The sequence below is a fragment of the Ammospiza caudacuta genome, chromosome 8 (assembly GCF_027887145.1).
Source record: "Ammospiza caudacuta isolate bAmmCau1 chromosome 8, bAmmCau1.pri, whole genome shotgun sequence".
Classification (NCBI taxonomy): domain Eukaryota; kingdom Metazoa; phylum Chordata; class Aves; order Passeriformes; family Passerellidae; genus Ammospiza; species Ammospiza caudacuta.
In genome coordinates this window covers 25,262,324-25,286,463 of record NC_080600.1, presented here as the reverse complement: position 1 = coordinate 25,286,463, position 24,140 = coordinate 25,262,324, and the positions used below count along the sequence as shown (strand labels likewise).

The following is a 24,140-nucleotide window of genomic DNA, read 5'->3' as shown; positions in this document are numbered from 1 at the left end:
GCAGAGAAAGCAGAAGTTCACATCAAAATGAAGTGGACTAATCAGAGTGATAGGTGGGTCATACATCCTAGAGCTGTACTCATCCAATTTTCATTCTACATCTCTTGGGCAGGATCTTAGTGCATACAATGCAAGAAATATAATTGAGGGGGGAAAGCACAGAAGAGAGGAGTTTGTGGGTTTGTTTAAAAGAAATTTTACATGTATTTTTTATCTTGCTGGAAAAAATGCTGAAGAGAAATGCTTGGCCTCACCAAATGTCACTCAAATTTCAAAAGGTCATCTCCCTTCTCTCAATAAAGTGTCACCCATTTTTGTCTTTCACCTGCTTAAGGCAGAAAGCCCAGGATAAACACAGTTCCCCCATGAAGCCTATGTAGCCTTGTATTCACACTGGTAGCTTATTTCACAGGTGGTGTATTTTTTGATTAAAAGCAGAATTTTAAGTATTAAATACCTGCACTGATGATCCATAGTACCTGTTTATTATCTCAGTTTTGATTAATTAAAACTTTATTTCAACTTTATTTCCAGAACATAGTTAATATACACACAACAGTGAAATACAAACTGGCACTTTACTTTCAATATTATAAAGAGAATGAGGGACTAAAATATTGGAATAAACAAGTAAAAAAATTAATTCATCCCATATTTAAGGTTTAGCCAATCTCAATCCTCTATACATCTATGTTCTCTGCCTTACAATTTTCTTATGCTTCAGCTGTGGAATGTAGCTATTAACCTAGGTAAGAGCAACTCTCCTACCTCAACAGAAATCATAGTTCAGTTTTCTCCTGCTCCTGCCCCCACTTTCTGGATTTCTGAAGTCATGATGCTATGCACACAGATGAACCAAAGCAGCAATAAGAGCAATGTATGTTTATTAACGTAATTTTGTGAATCAGAACACAAAGGCTCCTGTGGGATTATATAAACACAAGAGAACAGAGCATTTGTAAAGAAGCATTAGCCTCCTGAGGATTCACCACACGCTTGTGTAAACTCCTTTATTTCTAACACTTTGATGCTCAGCTGTCATTTACTAGTCAATACCCAGGCTCCTCCACTACAAATTACCATATTATCAAGAGCAGATCATGCCTGTTCAGCACTGTGGAGATGGCTCTGCTCTACTTAATTTTAATTACTTCAGGTCAATTGTAAATTAAATGAAAAGGCATCACTGCTAACTTTTGGTAAGAACAAGAGAGATCTTTGAATTCTCTTCTGCTTCGAGATTCCCATTAAGAAGAATGGGACTAAAATCTCTGTATTAATAAAATGTGGTTCCAAATAATTATTTTACATTCATCAAAACCTTACCATAAAATTCAAATTAAAAACCTTAAATTAAACTCAACAGTTTAATTTAACACAAAAATGCCACTACTATTTAATCATCACATGATCCTGGGTAAAAAGTAGATCTCTCAGATGATGCAAACACTTGTTAAAATCAGTACACATCAAGAGGTAGCAGCAACACTAACAGCAAAGCACAGCCAAATGATGCTTTCGAGAGTGGAAAACATAATGCCAAAATGAAGCATTGTCATTTGGCTGATAAGCTGCTGGAATGAGACAGCAGCAGTTACCTGTTAAAGATTTACTGTCTCTATGCCATTCAGCATACAGAAAAGGCAAGTGCACATTAAAAAAATCAGCCACCAAGGCAATTGTTATGGTCACAATCAGAGCAGCTAGGAACACTGTCCAAGGCTCCAGGGCAGCTGATAGCTCCTCCCTCAGGACGGGTCTTTACAACACTTCTATCCATAGCTGATAGGTCCAGATTGCTTAAGACTCCAAAGAAAGTAGAGTCCTTTCCATCTAGTACAAATGGATGGGATATGATAGTGAAGCCTGGAAAATGTGTGACAGAAAAACACAAGAAAACTGATACATTTTAGAAACGACATATAAATGTTAAGTCCTTTCTCTCAATCCACTGGTTTACAGCCCCAAGTCTACATATTATGACAAAGAAGTGTTAGAACTAGAGACATTTTAAATATATCTATATCCAAATATGCTGCTTCTCAATTTCTGCAGTTGCTGATGCCAGAAGCTAAATCAGAAGAATGTTGAAAGCCCTTCAATTTTTTGACTTGCTATGTTCATTTCTAGCTAAGTCAAGCAGCAAATTCTGAAACAATATTTTTTGCCTCAGTTATCAGTGACTCATTTCACTGCACAGACAGTGAAAAGCAGTATTCACTTGCATCATCTTTTTTGAAATTCACACTTCCTACCTGCTCTCATAAATCAGCAGTGGGAATATTCAGCAAAAAGCTATCAAGTTTTTTTTTGCAGCAGAGATGGCAATATTGATCATGAGGTTTTTTTCCTCTGAAATTACTCTGAAGTAGCACAGAAGTTTTTTTAAGAGCAGTGGTAAAGATTTAACTTCTGAAAAGCATCAGTTTATAACAAGTACTTGAAATACAAGGAAGGGCATACACAATTATGCTTAGAATTTATTAATGTGGTAAAATCTTAATGTTTGGTAGAAACCAGAAGTGATCTAAAATAGACTTTTTCCTAAAAGGAACTGGAATTAAGTACAGAGAACATCAGTAATGTTAAAAAAAAATCACTTGGAAGTATTCAGAGAGGATTTCAATAATAGAAAGGATAACATGCACATAATTTGATCACTTTGTTAAGCATTACAGCGGGTTGTGGTTATAGTTGCCTTTCTGGATTTGCCTGTAATTTAACTTCTCCACTCTGAGTGTATCTCTGTATGTTTTGATACCAAATATTATTGATCAGTGCACACTTTAAGGAAGTCAAACCTGTATTAGCTGCATGACTGAAGTGATACCCCATCTGCCTGACTGATAAGAAATACCAGAGCAACTTAGAGATTAAGCAAACAAAGCCTTTTCTGCATGCCTGGTGCACAAGAAGAGGGATTATAACCTGTTATTCCAGTGACAAATTCTTCAAGTACAGCATTGAAAAATAGCAACAATGCTTGAAGCAAAATGCCAGTTCCTTAAATCAGAAAGCATGAAAGGCCAATCATTGCCAGGAGACCGGGGGTGTTGCAGAATAGAGCTCTAGAAAAGTGATTTTATTTATAAAATCAAGACAAAAGACTTAAAACAACTTCTACAGGTATATGGAGTTTTTAATAGAACCTTGTAATTCCCCAGTGCACAAAACAGGCTTTGAGAGGAAGGCACAGAGAAGCTTTTGACTTTACCCAAATCAAAGAAAGTTTTAATCATGTTTAATCAAAAACGGCCTGGAAGTCTGCATCCTTTTAATCCCACTGGCTCAGAGTTTTACAGTGCTGATCACCTGTCAGTATATTACTGTAAAATAAAAGGAGACTTCTAGGTAAACCAGAAAGACACCTGGCCACCACAAAAATTACAATCTGTATATCATCCCTCTAAAAGTCATGGATCCTGACTAGCTTATCAGAAAGAGTGGGAAGCATGGAAAAAAGTCTAAGGCTTGTCTTAAACTCTTCAAAGGTTTCATCTGTTTATCCTGCCAAACTTTCTCTTTACAGTAAATCACCTTCACCAGCAAAATCTGCTCCTATGTTAAATTGTTGTCACATCTTCTGTCCCAGTGCACCTCTTGTGGCCATTCACTGGCCCCACTAGAACAAGGACAAATGTGGGGCAAAACAAAATAAATAAAATTGAGTTTATTTAAAATTTTACCTTCCCCTCAAAAATATCAGAAGTCACAAACCAACCAACTGAAAGCTGGCTGCTTTACAGGGACCCAACACAGTCCCAGAACATCCCCACCAGTGGAAAGATGGAGAACCACACAACTAAGTGGGAACAGGGAAAAAAAAATATTTCAAATGGTTTCAGTCCTGCCCAATGTACTACAACACCACATTCACAGGCCAGTAAAATTCATTTGCCAGTAAAATATTTCCATTTGCCCCTTTTCTTCCACAGGCTTAATTCATCTAGTGTGCAGGAACTGTATTAAATTAGGTCCTGGGACATTCCAAATTACTGTCAATAAATTATCTTCCTGTCATAGGAGCTAATTTAACCATCTTAGATTGCTTCAGATAATTTGCAATTCTTAACAATTCTTATTAACCATTAACAACTCTCCTAATTTAACACAATATCTCTGTTATTAATCCAAGTAGTCAAACCCTCTAATAAGTGACCTTCCTAAATCTGTAACTGCAACAGCTTGGTTAGATTGGAAATTTCAAATCCAGGGTGGTAATTCCTCCCCATTTCCCTTCCCTGGTGCTGTGAACAGTCCTGTTGGAGGACTCAATCACAGACATTGCCTTGGCCTCTCTCTGCAGAGCTCCTGCCAGGGTCTGATGCTGAGACACACGGTGTTCACAGCCTTACTGGAAACAAATTTGGATTACAGATTTCATTCCTCCCTACTCTCAAATACCACTTCCTCTTGAGGGTGAGGATACAGAAGCATTGGCATTTCAAAGTGGCAATTGCTCAGGCTGGGTCAGAGTCACACACTGTGGTAACAGATCCAGCCACTGAGAACCAGTATTTTCAGCTCACTGCAAAATTCAAGCACGGTCTCTTAACTACATTAGAGCTTTAAAACACTAATGGCCCATATTAAGCATTTAATACTAGATCCTTTCAAGAGCTTTTCAGGGAATTACCTAAAACAGCCTGCTGATAATTTCCCTTTTGGGGCAATGTACTCCAAGACACAATACTACAAAAAATACCAAAAAAAAAAAAAAAAAAAAAAAAAAAAAAAATGGAAATTGCTGTCTCCAGCCCATGAAATAATCCCAACAGTACAGAATTTTTTGACAAGTCAGCTCACACTGAGAAAACTATGAAAATAGAAAGGCATTAAATACAAGGCAAGGACAGATAAATCAGTCTGGACGGTTTTCCCTTTTTTGAGTAAGGGAGTTAAATACCACCATTTGTATAAAGAGTACCATGGGATTCTTCAAAGATTATTTCAGACTGTGAGTTGTGTTTCTGATCCGCAACAAGGCATTTGCAGTAAACAGAGGATGGTGTTAATTTAGCACGCCCTACTGAATCACTGAATGAGTCCAACTCTGCTGTGACTGGGAAAAAAAATAATAGAACCTGACCACCCAGGTAAAGAATTACTTAAATGCATTGATTCTTCTGCCAGAATTCCTCCTTCATGAAAGCAATTTTTAATTTTTATGGGTACTATTAAGCTTGTTCTGGAACATACTGCTAGGGAAAAAAAATTGCAAGCTAACATCTAAAATGCAATGGGGGGGTCATGGTGTAGCCTCACTGTAGAAGAGGAAAAAAGAAAAAAGCAGGAGTACTTTCTTCCTGCCCACCTCTTGTTCCTTTTTAAGGTTGCCCATCTCTTTATCCTTTGCCCTGTCCCAAATCCCCAGGCACTACTCTGTAAACCTTTTGGTCCACACTCCCAAGCCTCAGACTAAGTTGTTTCTGCTCAAAAAGCTCTAAATGTTTGCATCAACTTCCATGACAAAGTCTCAACAGGGAAGAAGGTCAACAATGAACAGAAAGCACAACTCAAGTGCTACCAAAGGTACCTTGCTAAAGACAATATTTATAGTCAGCCAGTGGCTGCCTGAGCTTTGGTGAACGTTCCATAAACAAAATAACTCCTGCCTTTAAATTAGCAAATACACAGAAATTCTAAACGCTGTCTCTGAACCTATGCTGCTGGGCAGAGATATAGGCAGCTTGTAGCCCTCACTGTCACATCAGTCCTTCATAAAGGGCCAAACAAAAGAAAAGTGACAAGTGTGTTACTTACTGCAGCCCACACCCCTACACTGCCCCCAAACACACACACTGCTCATGTGCTAGCTCTGACCCCACTCACATGCTCAGGCTGCCAGCAGAAGCAAAGTCTGTGCCAAGATCTATAACTCTGCCCTCCTCCTACCACCGAGACCAGACACAGCCAGAGCTCACATGGGACAGAGGTTTGCACTAAACAGCATTCTTCCCTCAAAAGCAGGAAAGTTAGAATAACAAAACCCTGCAAAATTACACACCAGATTTTTAGTTTTCTCAGCACTGCTAACAGAGTTCCCAGGCCCAAGAGAGTATCTGCTTTTCAAGACACTTTTTTTCTGTTTAACAGAAGCTTTCTGATTCCTAAAACAGAAATTCTTCTTTCTTCCCTCTCTACCAATAATCACCTATATGTTCATAAATATAAGAAATTAACCTCATTACTACAGACTTGCTTTTAGGGAAGGCAGGGAGAGGGAATTTTTTCCAGCCATGAATTAAAGAGGATCCTTAAAAAGAACAGAAGTTCATTGTGCAAGTATGAGCTTGGAAACTCAAGTCTCCCAGGATCAGTCCTCCTTCACTTGTGGCTCAAAAGCTGCAGAAAACTGAAAGCATAATTCCTGATGTTTCACTATACTTGCAAGTCTAAAATGTTTGCCCTCTGAATATGCCAGCACTGCAAATAACTGGGTAAGAAGCTAATCACTCTCTGGGTTTTATGATCATTTATAGATAACCAAAGCACCTCACTGCAGTACACATTGGTACACACAGCAGTGCAAATTGGTCTGTTTGTAAATGGTTTCATCTACCTGCCAGCAGAGAGATGAAAAAGAATATTGATAGCATAACTGGGCAGTTATGTAAATTGGACAACCAAAATGATTCCAAATAATCTCTAAGTCTTTCCTATCCCCACAACAAAATTCATTAATCCTCTCTTTTTTACACAACCTTTGGCAGCCATGCAAATTTTTTTGCATCTGCCACTAGAAAAGTAGTCAAAGGGAAGAAAATAGATTTTGAAACTTGGCACTCATTCTGTGTAATTGTTTTTTTTCTGATTACAAACGGTGGAACCAGAACACTAACAAATTTTGATGCTACTGTTTTAAAGGTATTTGTTACGTATAGATATGATATTTGTTTCTAACATAGTGGTTGTAATTTTATAATTATTTCTGGCTTTTCATGTTTTTGTTAGCATAAAAATTAATAATACTTTTCTCCATAGCAATAATTAGGAATTTACAACCTCACATAGATATCCTGTCAACACAAACAGATATAAGCAAGTTTAAAAGTGAGTGGTAATAAGCTTTTTAAGAAAAAACATTAAAAAAGCTATCATACACATAAAAAGCTATCAAAGTTTCATATGAAGAAATAGTTTTATCCAAGAACTAGACTGCATAATTAAGCAATTCAAACCTTAGTTATAAACTAATTTTAATTAAAGGTAATCTGACTTACTTCAACTAAGCAAAAATTTAAGCCTGATAACATGTTTGTATCCATTTTCTAAAATACCCATCTCTTCTCCACAGTGGCTGATCAAACTTGCCAGTGAAAAACATTTTGAGTAGGCAACTTGTAATACAGCTATGGCTTATTTCTGTCAGAGGCTGACTGCTGAAGTGTGAAAGAAACTCATTAAAAACTTCTCACTGTGATTCTGCATTATAAGGAAAAAAAGAAAGAAAATCCTTAATGAAGGGTACACAGCCTGAAGACACATTCATATTCTGCTTTTCATTTTACACTATTTCAGTAAGCAATTAAAAGACAGCAATTAGTCACACAAACACTATTCATACTGGTCATACTGGGAGATTATACACTTCAGCACTGATTTTATGTTAATATTATGAGAGTAATGAGGGAGATCAAGATAATACAGCTAAATAAATAGAAGAATCTTTTACCTTAATCTTAAGACAAGATTCACCGCACATGGAACTTCACTGTATTCCTCACTAACAGCAGGCTGAGACTATTAGAGAAAAAAGCAAAAAGTCTTATAAAGGATGCCAAAGGGAAAAAAAAAAATCACAAAAAACTTTCCATGCTAACAGTTTGAAGTTAGCACAGAATATTTAACACATTCTCTAACTTTAAACACTTGCAGTACACAGCCTATAATATAGCTGATACCAGTAAAATTCCCATATTTCAATTACAGAGACACAAGTAATAAATAAGGCCTGCATTAAAGCACTGAGTGTAGGAGCTTATAATCCACCTTGCACCAAAGCAACAATTACCTATTGAATAATATGCACACAGTAAGAATTCCAAACTGCTACTCACATTATTTTTGTGTAACAGTTTTGGTTGTTAAGGAAGTCTTACATCTACCCATATGCAAGGAACTAGCAGCACATCAAAGCAGATATCAAGCTCAGAGGATGTCTTCAGCAGAGAAAAATCAGTAACACTGATATCTTTCACCTTATCACTCCTCCCTCACACTGTGATATCCTCCCAGCTCTCAACTAAAATCTCAATGAAGTCTCAAGCAAAAGTGTATCCCACACACAGAATGCACCAGGCTCCTCTACCCTACTATGATTTCATACCCACCTTGGTATATTTTCACCAGTCACAGAACAGCCTGTTCAGAAGTTACAAAGGGTTCAGAAGCCCTCCGAAAATAAAGAATTGCATCACAAATTTCATTTGACTTTTTTTTTCAACAGTTTTCCATATCAAAGCCACTTGAAAAAAATTACACAAGATCTGTATTTTATTATCTGTGTATTTTCAGGAAACATTATTGAATTTTTGGAAAATTCTTTTTCACAATCACTAAATAGCAATGACAGCAGGGATTTTTCTGCTTCAGTTAAATTGCTTCCATTCATATAAATTACTATTTTTTCTGCACCTTCAACAGACACGTTATGCCAATATATAGCAATGTGGATCCCAAAGACCCCAGAGGCACACACCAACAGTGACAAGATGCACTATCCTTAGTTCCAAGTCATCTTCTAGAGCATTTCAGGAAACAAAAATCAACAGAACACTTCAAGCAGAGGGTTTTTTTCTCTTCCATAAACTAAGCAACTTTTAAAAATTATGAGTTACCAGGTCACAAGCAGTAGAACTCTCAACATTTAAGACAGTAAGACTGTGTGGTGAAAGTCCTATTTTTGTACTCTGCTTACATAAAGTATCTGAGATGCTGAAGAGCTGTGTAAATTAGGTCTGCAATGGAGACACAGGGGTCATCACAGGAGCTAACAGGACTAAATGTGACAGAGAGCTGCTAGTCTTTTAGAAGATTTCTCTGACACCAGTGAAAATCAGAGAATCTAAAATTGCAGGTGAAGTGGCAAGGGTCACCCACCCAAGGAACAGGCATTTTTAAAGATCATTTATCTGTAAGCCATAATTCTATTAAACAATTGATTATAGCAGCGATGCTTCCCACACTTAGCACAGGGCCATGAAATTCTATATGGTACTTTGTTCTTCAGAGTTAATCTAATATGCTTCAGTACTGAACTATTTTATTGTGTATGGAAGGAAATATTTTAATTATAAGCTACATGGCATGATATAGATACTAAGAAGAAAAAATTATTTGGAGATGTTCTAGCTACTCCAACGCAGCCTTCATTACCCGTACAGACAGTAATTAGTGTGCTCTAGTTACAAAGATTCATTAAAAAAAGCCAAATCACCTATCTTCATGAGTTCTCCTGGGCACAAACATAACATGACTTTTAAATTCCTATCCATCTTATCCACTGTGTGCTGAAGTCCATTGTTACAGGCACAATGGCATAACAGCTCTATCCTCACAAACACTTGCCATACAAGGCTGCAGAACAATACTCCCACCTCAATTCACATTTTTAACAGCAGACATGAAAAAAATCTCTTTACTCAAATGCTTGGAAAAAAAATAAATTGATAAAGACATTTTTACCTCTGCATTCTCCTCCTCCTTCAGTCTTCGTGACTGGAAAACAAATGCAGTGAGACATGAGCTATGCAGCTTTATGCAACAAAGATCTAGAAATACTAACAATTAACATAAAGACAGAATGTCTTTTAGAGTATAAAGGTCTTGGTACAAACACAAAATACCTTTTCCTGAGAAATAGCAGCTTTGCCTTCCTCACTCTTCTCATCCATTTCATCATCACTCCATTCCCAGTCCCCATCTTCTGTTTTATGGAGGTGGCCACTGGAACCTGGCACTCGTCTGACCTACCAAAATATTGTTTACTATTACATAGACATCCTTAGTCTTTACTGGTATTCTGGTTAAGCAGAAATTATTTGCAATTTTTATTCTGTCTGCTCTCATTAATTTGCTGCAGAAGCCACTAACGTATTCCAATAATATCTGACCTCCTTAAGCCTCCTTTCGATGCCTTGCATTATACGAGCAGTGATCAACTTGGTTCTACATTCTGTTGGTTGGCAGCAGTAATGGAAAACACAAAACAGGGGAAAAAACCTAAATATAAAAATCTGACTAGAAAAACTACAGTGTTTTTCAGCATAATGAAACTTAAAAGAAAGACTAAGCTGGTATTAACCCTGCTCTAAACCCCTATGGTTTGCTGCAAGCCATAATGTGCAGAGAGATGCAGCATGGGACAAATTCCAGCTGTTTCTAAATCCCATCAGGTATCCTAACAGCAAGATGCATGACATGAAAACAGCTTAGACCACTTCAAGTCTGAGACCATGAGCCTCCAAGGAAACCGTGATTCAGGCATTAATACAATTTTTCCAAAGCAGATTTTCATAGAGAGCTGGGCATTTATGCTATTCCTGTATTGCGTTTAGGCCAAGCACAATTTGGTATTCCTCCCTTACATTTTTTCCCTGTACCACTGAATTAGAGTGCCCTACTCAGTTTCTCCATATTTTGTTCTCATTTGTAACTGAGAAGAAGGGAAACCTATGGAGGACACTGAGGGAATACCCTACTCCATCTCTTGATAGACAAATTCTGCCCAATTTTCCCTGTTTCCCATACCAAGTTCCTACTGGATCAATTTTAGCCTAGTTACCTCCAAGCTTGGTAGAAGCAGCTCATTTGTATTTGGGAGGGGGGAGCAGGCAGACACCAAGGCAAGTAGTAGCACAGCAATTCTTTCCCCAGCTGCAATCAGCCCAGGCACAATCAGTGGGCTCTTACTGTCTACAGCACCAGGGATCAGCACAGACACAAGATAATCTAGCAGGCAATTTGCCTGCTGCTTGTGGATGTAATTTATTATCCTTCAAGGAGACTGAGGTAGGCTTTTGTTCAACAGCATAGGCATCTTCCAAATGGGTCTACACAAACCTAGCAGAGGACATCATCCACAACTAAAACCATGCTTTTCCAGCACAGAAGGATATATTGGTTTACAGGCACACTCAAACACTGTATCCTGCACTAATCAGTATTTTCTGCTGCTTCCATTTTCAGCTGTTATGAAGACTTATTCTAAACAGAATTATTTTAATGGGGCTTAATGATGCTTGCATCATTTGCAGAGAGCAGCGGATTTCCAATTTTTAAATAGACTGCCTTTTAAGAAAAAATAAACAAATGGCCCAAGTACAAAGCAAAATATCATGTTAAATTATTTTCTTGAGAGGTTTCTGAAAGCAGGAAAACAAGTTTAGTGGTACTCTGTTTCAATCACACTGATTCCCACCAACATACACATTCACAGGAAAGAAATTATAATTTCAGCTAGAGCAAAGTACCCAACCTTTTCAACTTTCAGAAATGTGAAATAGTTGTCTAGAACTTTTTTTAAATTGGTGTGTGTACTTAACACTTGCAACACTTGATGAACTAATTTGCACAATTTTTAGACTAACAAGCCTGGCTTTGATCCCTCAGTTCTAGTTAAAGCCACAAAGAATCAGTCACATATGGAGGGCATGTACCCTACCTAGGTGAAGGAAAGAGCACTAGTGGCACACCATGTCTGCAAATAAATTGTCTCTTTGTTCATCGTAAACATCTCACTCTAGTATCAGATATTGGATAGAAATATACATAATTTATATAACATATTAAATTTCTGTTCTGGCTATCATTTGAGATACTAGTAGCAGACTGATACCATAGGCAGCATGCATGCATTTCACTCCAATAATAACAGCATTAAAGCAATTGAGAATATTCTATATATTTCTCCTGATACCCTGCTACAGGTCTTCCATTTTGCAGAGAGAAATAAAGGAGCAAAAAAAAGGAAGCTATTTATATACAAAGGCACAAAGCAAACCCAGGACAGAACATGGAACCTAAACAAACTTCTTGTGTATCTACAACAATAAGAAGTAAGTTGGTTACATTGCATGCAGTAGCCATACAAATGTAATTTCCCCGTCAGCTTCAGTCAAAATACACAACATCGGTAATTCCTTATGCTAGAATTGTATATCTCAGGAAGTATTTCAGAGGGAAAGGAAAACAAATTAAAACATGCTCAATCCTAATTTGTATTTTACTGATTAAAAATCTAAATGATCCTTCCAAATAGGAACTAAACTGAACCATAACTTTTGCTAATATAGAAAACAATGGAAGTTCAGTTTTACAAGACAAATAGTGCATATTAGAAAACATTTTTCACATAAGTCAGAAGACACAGAGAATAAAAAATTACGTTGAATGACTGGCAGTTAAACTACAGCCGATACCAAAGCAGTTCAGAACATTGTAATGTACAACCAAAAGCTGTTTCTAGGAGGAAAAGCTTAATAAATGGCTGCCAACATTACCACAGCTGTGGAAGAAAGACATGAACATCAGTTAAAGCACAGAATGTTGGACAAATCAGTAAGTGAAAAAAACACAACCACCACAGAATATTAAGCATTATATTAGTAGTAGTATTGTTGCATATGTTGTTCTTGGTTAAAGCTTACTGCAGAATTCAACACAGTCACAAAGATTTAAGTATAAATTAAACTGCTGACAGAACTCTTTGTCCCCATCCTTTTAAAGTAGGATACAGATAATTTAACATTCCCTGCCAATTACACCATGCCCTAGCTTTCCAGGAGAATGAGTGTTAACACATGAACAGGGCAACTGTAAATCCCACCCAGTGAAGGTCAGGCCTAATCAGCCTGACAGAGAGAGAACTTCATCAGCAGAATGCAGAAGCTGCCACATTTCCCAAGGCTTGATAAAAAGAAGGCAACAATGTAGAGAAGCAAAACATAAATTGTTTTCTTCAAGGTATGATGTGCTCACTATATGTAGATGTTAGAGACTGTGGAAAGAAGAATCTATTATTCATTACTGATTCTTTAGCTGCTGCAATCTCTTTGCAAGTTCATTTTTGCAAAGTGACAGCAAAGGGAATGAGGACTTTTTCAACACCAAGAATTTTCTACATCCTTATTCACAACTGCTCAAAATAGAAAAGAGCTGGGCCCACTTGCAGATTATTTTATTTCAGTGTCTATAAGTTAATAAAGAAAGAAATAAAAAGCATACACTGTGGGACACCAGTGCATACACATAAAGCATTACTGCATTTCATACATGGTAGAACACATGGTCTTAGACTATATTACAAATCCAGTCTGTCAGTAAGAGCAATATTATGCATCTACTTTATTTTTCCTCCTTCTGCAGGAAGATGACTGAACTTCTAACACTGACTTTCCCACCATCTGAAATATTTAAGGTATTCCTATTGAAGCTCTGGCAACCGAATATTTGCAATGGGGTCCTGGAGAGATTTAAATGAGCATTTTTAAACTTTGTTCCACAGAAAGACTATGGTGACCTGAAAGCATGGGAAGTAGGATGCATTTGTGTAAGTAAAACTGATGGCATTAATAAGCATTAGTATTAAATATCATGGAAGGTGCCTTGCCACCCTCCATATAGAGGTAACAGAGAGCCCAAATTTAATTGGTTCCTGAATTCCTGGAGAGTACCAAATGTGTAGATTCCACACATTTAAAGCACATCTGCAAAAGTCTTTGTGGAACCCTGACACTGCTTCCTATTAATTTCAAACTAGAGAACAGTCAGTGTTGTTGTCCATTTTTTGCATTTGTGTATCTCTATAGAGGGCAAGCTATACTTTTTTATTTTTAAACACATATCCTTCCAGAAATACTGCAGCTGGAGATAAAATTGTCTTTTATTTTACCACAGCTACATATTCTAGTACAGTAGTGGAGATATACCGAATCCCACATACCCCAGAGAACAGTAATAACAAAGTGATTATTTAAAAACTTCATCTTTTTCATTTTCTGCAGTCTGTCCTCATAAAAGCCTAAATTTGATTTTCAGGCAGAAAAAAAAAGACCAGTCAACTGATGCTGTATACCTTCACATTACACTGGTTCTTACAGGAGACTGGACTCCCACTGCTACACAGATCCCAGAAGATCCTATAGAAAAAATATACTCTTCAAAGTGTGAGTATTTACTTGGTAATTGATAAGGAGAGGGTTTTTGCATAGCCATTGCTCCCCTCCTTTTTTATTTTTTTAAATCTCAAGTTTCAAGAGCTTCACTTCTCATATGAAGTTCTCTTCATGAGAAATATTTATAAAACCAGTTCCATCCTAGTTATTTTATGGAAAGAACAGTGATGAGGAATAGGACATTACTGAGTAGTTTTGGGTTTAGCACCACACTTTGCTTGGTGTATTTTTCTCTCAAAAGAAATCCCTAGACCAGTTCCTTCCATCCACAGCTTAAGCTTATAGAACAAACATATTTTATAACTTTTACCTTTCACCATCTTGCAAACCTTTCCTGAATGCTTCCAAGGACAAAAAAATCAAGTATTCATCTCCACCCCTATGCATGTATTTTTTATTTCAATGCAACAAAGAAAATCAGCCTACCATTGTGTATTCAGTTACGCTGCAAGTGTTTTGCCTTAAACAGTTTACAGCTTTAATCACAGCTTAGCTACTGAAGTTAATGGCAAGAAGTCACTTTCTACAATATATATTAAAGTCAATGAACACTGTTCTTTTTGCATAAGAACACCTACAGTGTAATCACATTTTTGCAAAAAAAAAAAAAAAAAAAAAAAAAAAAAAAAACAAAAAAACCAACCCAAACCACAAAAACCCTGAGGTCCAAGACAGCACATGAATTCCCACATGTTCACATCATCCTTTGCTGAAGAGTTGAAGCAGTACCTCAGGAGAAAGCTAGTCCCCATCCAACCCAGGCTCACAGATCATGTGAACATCCTAACCCCTTCACTGCTGGCCATTCCTAAACTCCTCTGTATTCATTCTATTGTGAAGTCTTAGTTTTATTCTGATGGAAACCACAAAACTTCTGCAAGCCTGAATGTGTTTTATGCAATTCCAACCCTTTGTTTTTCTCACAACAATTTATGCAGGCTACCGTTATTAATGGGATGTACCGCTACCTTTGTAAAAAAACACACTGGCAATCTGCTTTGTAGAACTCAAAAAGTGCTAAGATATCACAGCAATTTGCTGTTAATGTCCTCTCCTCTTAAACCAGTCTGAATGCTGCAAATATCATCATGGAATAAAACCTTAGTCTTATGTTTTTCTCATACTTGGAAAAAAAGTTAGAATTTGCAGTGTTTCATACTCATACACAGAAACTATTGGAATACTCCCTCCCAGAGAAATCAATTACACTGGCAGCTTAAAGTCAAGAAATACAAGGATCATTATATCTTTCTTCATGAAAGAATACTGAATACAGGAGACTGATAATTCTGCATCAAACAGGATTTCTTCAGCTTTCTACTGGATCTGGAAGAGCAACCTTTTAAAGGGATAACACAGCAGAAGTCAACAAAAAACAGATCTCTGTTTAAAAAAAAAAAAAAACACTTTAAATATTTATGGAACTGGTGTGTTTTTATAAGCCAAACAGTATCATGGTTACATGATGACAAGTGTGACACCCAAGGGCATGGCCATCAGTTGAGAAGACTGCCATGAAATCCTACCTAGGCTCCCAATTTAGAAATGGAATGCAGTGCAGCTGTCAGTGAGAGGAAAACAAAGCCATTACTAGCTGAAGAGAGACAGGATGAGGGAGCACATTCCTGCACCTCTAGAGGAAATTATGAGAAAAGTACCAGTGCATCAGTGTACAAGTCCTCCCCCACTCTGGGGGATTCTTTGTCTAACACCCTCCTCTTTACTACTCTTCACCAATTCTTCTATTGCTGGGATAATGGTGCTTCGAGACAGCAAAATGTAGTGGCTCAAAGTAAGACACTATTTTGTTACCAAAACATCTTGTAAACAAGTGCAGGTATTCCCTGAACTCCTAATTCTGCTTTCTTCAAACATGAGGTTTTACCTAAATACTGCAACATACTTATTATCTCTGCTTTCAGCCTGAGTCCAAAATTGGAATCTGATTTTGCTTTGAGAAATTGCAGTTTTGCTGAAATTCCAGTCACATGGGAAATGTGAAATTTAGCAACTCAGTATGATTTTTGCTTTTCAGACATTATTTCTCCATTTATTAGTTCCACTATGTAAAGTTCATTACTGAATGTTATTAGCTACAAATAATTCTTTCACTCACATTTTAACAACAGTCCTTTCAGGCATGAACGTGTACCTGTGCTCAGGAGGATGTTTTCAATTAATTGTGCAGAGGAGATACATTGTTCCCACACAAGGAATCCCAAATGGCTGACAGGCATGACCCGATGGCTAATTCACACATGCGGAGTGAAGCTCTTCTCTATCCTCTTTCTTTTCCCTGCCTGCTTCCCGCCACCCTTCCCATCTAATTAAGGTGCCAAGGCCAAGGGTACCTGGCAAGAATCAAAGAAAGCAAATCAAAGACACAGCAAATTGGTGAAGTAGCTTAGTACTCTGAAAGATGATGAAGACAGATCCAGATCTTTAGAGTTTTCTTTCCTGGCTGCTCAGATGAATGCACATCATGATGGTGAATCACTGCTAGAAGACATTCCACTAGAGGGATCACTAGAGCCACCTTGATAATCATCATTTTCCAATTCCACCATGCTTTTCTATCATCCAAGCAGCTTACTTTCTTAAAATAAACAGAGGTGAAAAGAAAGAAAAATATAGCCTTATGTAGAGCTTTCATTACTCAGTAGTAAAAAACTCATTATAAGGTGGGTTTCACTGTCAGCATTAGAGACACAGTAAAGAATATTTAGGAAAACAGTATATTACTGTAGAATTCAAATAAGAAATTACTGTGACTTCCAATTACTTTCAAACTCAGGGTCTTGAAAGTACCATTTCAAGGTGAAATTCCAATTTTTACCTTTTACTATTTTCTCCAATGTTTCCAATTGCTTATGTACATAGAGAAATTACTGTAATACACATTCTGCATCCCACACAGATTTTAAAGAGACCTGAATTTATTCAAGGTCTCTCTCAAATATTAAGGTGATCAAATTTAAACTGGAGTGTAGTTCTTCAAAAAGTCATAAATTAAGAAGAAAATAATTAACACAGTTCTGCAATTTTTATAAAATCCAATTTTCTAAAACCCCCAGCGTTCCTGATTTAGTCAGATATCAAGGAGCAGCATGCCTTCTACCAGCCTACAGCATTTAAAATGGCAGAGCTGGAGCGAGACTCGCAGCCTGCGAGGGCAGCCTGAGCTCAGGCAGGATGGGTCCCGCGGCCGCACGGCACTGGATGTGGCTGCCCCCTGCTGCCAGTACATCCCACACTGCCGGCCTGCGCAGCCCTGACTCTCCTCTTCCCATACCGACTTTACCTTCAGCTGCAGCTACACTGCTTGAATAACCTTCTCGAGGAGCTGTTTTTCAGAGCTAAACAGAATTACTGTTCCAGACCTTCTTTCTGCTCTGCTGGCCTTCATCGACTTGTTCTGGTTAAAACCTTGAAGTTTTCAGCTCCAGACATAATTTTAACTCCTTGAGACAAGAGCACTTTTCCGCAATAATAAGTCCCCTATACTATTACTGGGTGACACCATCTCAAGGACGTCCTTATCACCTACACTTCCCTTGCAGCTCACCCCAGGAGCTTCCAAGAATATCACCAGCATCAAGCACAAGTGCAGAGGGGAAAGGAGTGTCAAAACAAATGACACAATTATTTTTGCTACTATACTTGTAAAAGCTTTACAGGGTCTAACCAGGAAAACATATTTACACTTTCTTCAGATTCTTGATTCTTGAGCCTGGGCTCTTTTTCTTTTTAATTTCCCCTTTTTTCTTTTTTTTTTTTTTTACTATGAGGGCTAAATATTTAATTTCTCCATATAAAAGCAAAAATTCTCACACACCTACTCCATCAGTCTTTAAGCAAATGGTAACAGGTGGGAATGCTACTTCTGAGCCACCTGGCTTTTAGAGAATCCTCTTTGCACCTGCATGACATTCCTGACAAACTTCCCAAAAATATACAAAATCACAAGTATTACACACTTCCACATCCTGCCAAAACTCCTTGTTACCTCTATGAACAAAGAGAGGCAGAAAGGCTGTCTCTTCCAGAAAGGAAATCCCATGACAATAAGGTGACCCCAGCTAACCAGCTGATGCTGCCTGCATTGACACAATATTGATTTGGCCTATAAACTGGGAAAATTATTAAATAAAAACTAAGTCCATTGAGACAGTTTCACTTAGGGAGCCATTCCAAATCCAAGAGAAGCAATCTGGTATTGGATGTCATGCAAGTGAAATGTTTGAGGTTTAATTTCTCACAGGGTAAACAGGTAAAACCGGCACCTTGATGCACCTTTTCAGTGACAGGAAACCAAATCCTTACAAAACAGGGTAAAAATAGGATTATCTTCTGCTTATTTACAAGGCTTAATCCCTGATCAAAGACTACCACCAGCATCATACACACCCAGACTTCCTTTATCCTGTCTTGATTCTTTAATCATGACTCCTTCAACAGCACTTTTAAGAAAATCCTCCTCCAGTTCTGCAAGTTTCAACAGCTTCAGTAAATGCCAAATACTTAGAGTTACTGCTCTAAGCAGAAAAACTTTCAACACACACCAACCCCCTGTCAGTCCATGTCCAAGATGTTTTTGAACAAGTCAACAGGTCAGGAACACAACACTAGCTGAGGAGCAGATCAAAGCAGTCACACAAGAGACAGGGACTCACTGCAAAAATGAATTCTGAAGTGGAACCATGATGGCCCATGGACTGGAACACACCTTCCAGTAGAGAACAGGGCTACTTTTCAACAGCTAAGATGAATCATGTACAAGCTTTTAAACTCTGCCATATTAAGTAATCCAAGTTATTTCAGATATGCATATGGCTATTTGAAGTACAAAGACACTCAACTACGCCATGGTTTGTTTCAAAGCTCATTTCCTTAGGTAACAATTAGATCCATTTGAAAAGGCACAAAATCCATCCTCACAAGCAAGCACACAGATAGTAAAAGCACCCTATGAAATAAAAGATGGACAAACTCATAGTGCATGAAGGTCCTTGCATCTAATGGCACAAACACAGCATGGCAACACTAAGCTGTCTTCTTCCTTTACATGAAATGTTAAAACAAAGCTGGCGCAACTACATGTGTCTGCCCCTCCCAATTCTACTACCCACTAATGCAGGCACTGCCTTCTCATTATTTGAATTGCTGTCAAATTTACATTTGGACACTTGGAAGAAGTGCTTTTATTAGATTTCCCTTTCAACAACTTCTTGAAAATAAAAAAATTACCGGACATAGTGTGAGTGGCAATTTCTCCTTTTTTTTTTTCTCCTTTAAGTGATATTCAACCATATAAATACAGTTCCACTATCTTTTTTTTTTAAATTTGTAGCAGTGTTCTGGAAAACCTGAACAATTAATCCTCTGCAATGGAAGGCCCTCCCTCACACAAAGCCTTGCCAAACACATTTATAGTTCAGCTACTGCCTTCCAGAAAAAGTGTTCCAGTATAACCCATGTCCCTTCCTTATATATGTCAATATTATTTAAATAAGACTTTCTTATACTGTAAAGAAAAGTTAATATACCATTATATTAACAATCTGATTTCAGGTTCGTGTTGCTCTCTGCTTTGCAATTCAGCTGGAGTCCAGCTGTACTAACACACATCACTGGTGAGATCTATCTATCAGATTAAATCTATTCCTGAAGCAAGGAAGGACTGCACATGTATGTCTTGCTGAGGTGCAATCATGTTGTTATAGCTGTCCAAGAAATCTGGGATATAATGATATTTTTCTCATTAAATTCAGGGGATTGATGATATCTTATGTAACGAAATATGACCATTATCTTAAATTAGCTGTACTGAGGAGCTAGAATTACAACCCATCCACAAGAGCATTTCTAGTGAAGTATAATCAAAACTGGTATCACTCACACTAATCATCTCTTCATGCTGTCACAGGTTTTTCCCACTAACACAAAACTCTCAGCTCTAAAAAACTTTCTATTACAAGCAACTATTACAAGTTTTCTGTTACAAGTTTCTATTACAAGCACAATGCAATACCATCATTCCAAAAATAGAATTCAAACCCAATTATTGCTCAAATTTTTTTTTATTAGGAGCACTTCAGACAGCAATAAAATGAAATGTAGATACATGCTTTTCCCTGTTCACTTTGGAGAAGTGGCAGTCATGCAGGAGATTTTAAAAATAAAAAAAATAGGATTATAAAACCATAAAATTGACCCAGGGCCTTTAGGCATACAGAGTACTTAGAGTTATAATTAATTTTTTAGTGTGAGAAGATTTGAAAATTGGCTGTGGAACTCTACAAGCTGTTACAAATTTCAAATTGCTCTCTTCCAATACAGCAATCCTAATCACAAATGAAACAACTTAGTGTTCAGTTCAAAATTAAAACTAGTTCAGCACATGCTAATACATAGTATATTCAAACTCTTATATGGTGGCCTGTTTTATGGCAGCAGTGCACACAGCCCTCATCCAGGCAGGACAGGGCAGGCTGCTCTACCATCACACCATCTAACCAGGCAGAGGCACGGGCTGCCAGGGCTCCTACATTTATATCAATGACAGAAGTGTGGCTTCAGAGCATGTCCCTGCTTACCCTAGCATACTGAGCTCTGACCATTCCACACAGCCTTTTCTCCAGCCCTTCTTGATAGCAGCACAGGTGAGCAGGCCCGTTAGTGAAACCCAGAACTGCCAGTAAGAAGTTGCAGGGTGTAATACTCACTGCTGTGGATCAGTACCAATATGTATCTAACCAGGTCCCGCACAGGAAGAGGCAGGACATGCTCCTCCTGGGTAAGTGGTTCAGCATTAATCCTTAATTACTAGGCTAGGGCAAGGAAGAAGGACCTAATTTAAAATTCAGCAGAATTAAAAGCAAATGGAACAGGAGAAACGTGCATAAACACATGGCTTACAATTCTAATGTTACACAGTATTTTAAACACACGGTGAAGATGTTGCTCAATTATTAAATTGGGGTTTAAAGCAGGACACATCTTTATAGCACCAAATGTTTTCCTCATACATACAAGACCTGTGTATTTGCTTTCAGGATTTCACAAACAGACCCAAAGTCATATTTAGAAAAAAACAGATGCCAAGTATAAGCTATAAAGGCAGAAGCAAAATGTGGGAACACTGTCAACAGAGAGGAATTTAAAATTAAAACTAAACTGAGACTGGAGTTCTGGGCAACAAGGCAAAGCAATTATACATGTGGTAAATGGAAGAAAAATTAGATTACCACAGGGCAGATCTGACATCTGTACTAGCAGTGGTGCTACAGATCATTAGTCATAGGCATTTCACAGCAAGTGCCACAGAAGATAATTTAAGCAGTGATGACACCAGCTCCATCCCATCCATTGCTCTAGTAATATTAGTTTTCCAAGTACAGGGGTTACTTCTTCCAAGAGAAACCTCTTAGACATTTTATATGTAAATGTTTAAGCAACCAAACTCAACTTACACAAGCTTTTTAAACAAAACCCCAGAGTTTCATTATTAAAGTACATTTATATTTTATGGTGTCTTAAAACAGCAGCTACATGCACAGTTCTAACAAGTGAATTAAACTTTAAATCCCCAATGAATTTTAATATTGTGTACTTTTAAAATATAAACAACGCAGCATTTTCAGTAGGTAAAACCCAAATATTTTTCCCATTTATGATGTAATTAAAGACATATCAATATGTATCCACCACTGTATAGCTTTGATTTCATAAGATTCACACCTCTTTCAAATTAGAAATAATTGTCAAAGAAGCAATTCAGAAAATTATTTCTGGTGATGTAGGGCAGGCTATCCTGCATTCCCCCTCGCAATTCCAAGTGCTATGTTATCCAAAGAAATATAAAGTACTCCGTGCGTGCATGCATGCGCTGAGGCAGTCTCTAGAGCTGGCCCGGCATCCAGCGGGGAGGAGGCACAGCCCTGCCAGGAGCCAGCACGGGTCCGGGTCCCTCCTGCGCTCCCGGGGGGCAAACCCAGAAGCAGAGACGGGTCTTCTCCGGCTGGATCTTGGTTTGTGTGGGCATTGCTGCCACCGCACGGCCAAACCCTGAACACTCCTCCTCCTCCCCCCATGCAGGCTCGAACCCGCTCAGCACAACACCCTTGCCACAAACCCTCTCCTACTCAAGCCTCCCAGAGCCCACCACCAAGTTCCCAAAATTACTTCCATATGAAGAAGATTCGAAGGAACTTGAAGCACTCAGACCTTGCTAACAGTCTCTTTCAAATGTGAGCCACCGGCTGTGAGAACATGGCAGTGTTGTACAACTACACTAGACCAAGACTCCCAAAGACAACAGAAAATCGTGCAGGTGCTGCTCCGGGTAGCTGCAGCCCAACTGACATGCCAACAAAGGCTGAAACAGCTCCTTTTCTAAAATAGCTTCCTCCAAATATCCCCCCAGCAAAGCCTGCTTTTAGAAGGCTGGACTCAGCACACTGCTGTGTCTGTCACCTGCAGGGGCTCAGCAGTCTGAGCAAGCACCTCATACTGAAGAGACATGGTGAGTTAAGTCACAACACAAAGGGAAAAGGAAGTTCAATAATTTTTCACACACAACAAACAGGAGTCTACATTCATTCCTGTTTCTTAGCTCTTATGAACAGCACTTTGCTTCATATTGAAAGATTTTACAATACTTACCTGTTAGGAATCACAATTTTTTTTTTATTCTGCTGCACATGACTTGGTAAGCTCATTTATACAAGTGCCAAAGGCACCACAGAAATACAAGCATAGCTGTGGGTTTAACTCTGTCACCTGTGGAATAATGCTCCACTGGTGTGAAAAACTCAGCAGCACTCTTGCAGAGTTTTGACCTGACATTTTAGGAATAACATTTTAAATACTCCAAAGAATCAGGCTGATTTCAATAAATACCATTTAAAGTATCTTCACCCTTTCCTTAGGTGATCAATGAAGATGTGAACTGTGCAGTTTATGAACCTATATGTTTGCAGGTCACCTTTTTTCCTCACAACTACTTCACCTGTAGCTTTCTAAGAGGAAGTGAGGAAAAAAAACCTATCAAGTATGACAAATATCATCTATCATTTTGACAAGGTCAGAAAGGAAATAAAAATGCCTCAGGGCTTCCTAGAGTAAACAAAGCTGCAGAAAACATTCATTCAACACTCACTATCTTTGATGGACTAAATTAAAAGTATGGCTCAGTTATTCAACTAAAAATGTAAGGCAACTGAGGAGTCTCTGCTTTATCTTCCACACTAGATGGAAAAATATGCGAATGCACTCACCTTTTTTGCTCTTTGTGCTATATTAGGTGTTCTAGTGAGAAGCTTTTCAATCAGGTATTCTCTATTCTGCAAAACCAACATTTATTAAGTTAAAAATCAGTACAAGGAAAGAAGACATTTCACATAGATTTTAAGGCAGAGCAAAATTTACTCATAGGGTTAAACGTTTTACCTTGGCTTTCTGGAAAAATTTGCATTTTAAAAGTTCTGATGCTGTGGGCCTGAAAGATCAATAATAAATTAGAACAGAAAACAAGGACCCCTCCCAGTGAATACAGCACAGACGTTAGTTAAATGGTACGTCTCTAACACTTTTGAATTAGTACTGTATGAATGGGGAATGAATGAACATAGCTACTGAATTAATTCACACAAACTCACTTACCACACATGAAAAAAATTAAGACTATGGCAAAAATACCAAAAAACAGAAAAAAAAAAGTCAGTCTCTTAAGCTGCCATTTTTCCCTCTTCTTTGTTCAACACAAATGCATTTAACCTTTAAAAAAAACAAATAAGACCCAAAAAACCCACCAAAAAAAGGGAGGTATTGCTTTCTTCCCCAAATGACTCTATGAATACAACTAAAACGTTGCTCCACAGCAATAAAAGCATAATTACATTTTCCATACAGCAGCATGAGTACCTCCTATTGGCATTCTTTTACCTCATTGATGTCGGCAGA

At 37.9% G+C, this 24,140-nt stretch overlaps 1 protein-coding gene across 6 annotated transcripts in view; it reads right to left on the bottom strand.

Annotated features, from left to right (window-relative positions):
- STK39 (serine/threonine kinase 39) overlaps positions 1-24,140 on the bottom strand; it is an 80,942-nt gene that overhangs the window by 24,063 nt on the left and 32,739 nt on the right. For all 6 annotated transcript variants that reach the window (XM_058809345.1, XM_058809344.1, XM_058809343.1 and 3 more), the window contains 5 exons: positions 23,628-23,676; positions 23,456-23,521; positions 9,849-9,971; positions 9,688-9,720; positions 7,676-7,743 (listed from right to left, as the gene is read on the bottom strand). In XM_058809345.1, the coding sequence (XP_058665328.1) occupies positions 7,676-7,743; positions 9,688-9,720; positions 9,849-9,971; positions 23,456-23,521; positions 23,628-23,676 (339 nt within the window). The remainder of the gene's footprint in view (positions 1-7,675; positions 7,744-9,687; positions 9,721-9,848; positions 9,972-23,455; positions 23,522-23,627; positions 23,677-24,140) is intronic.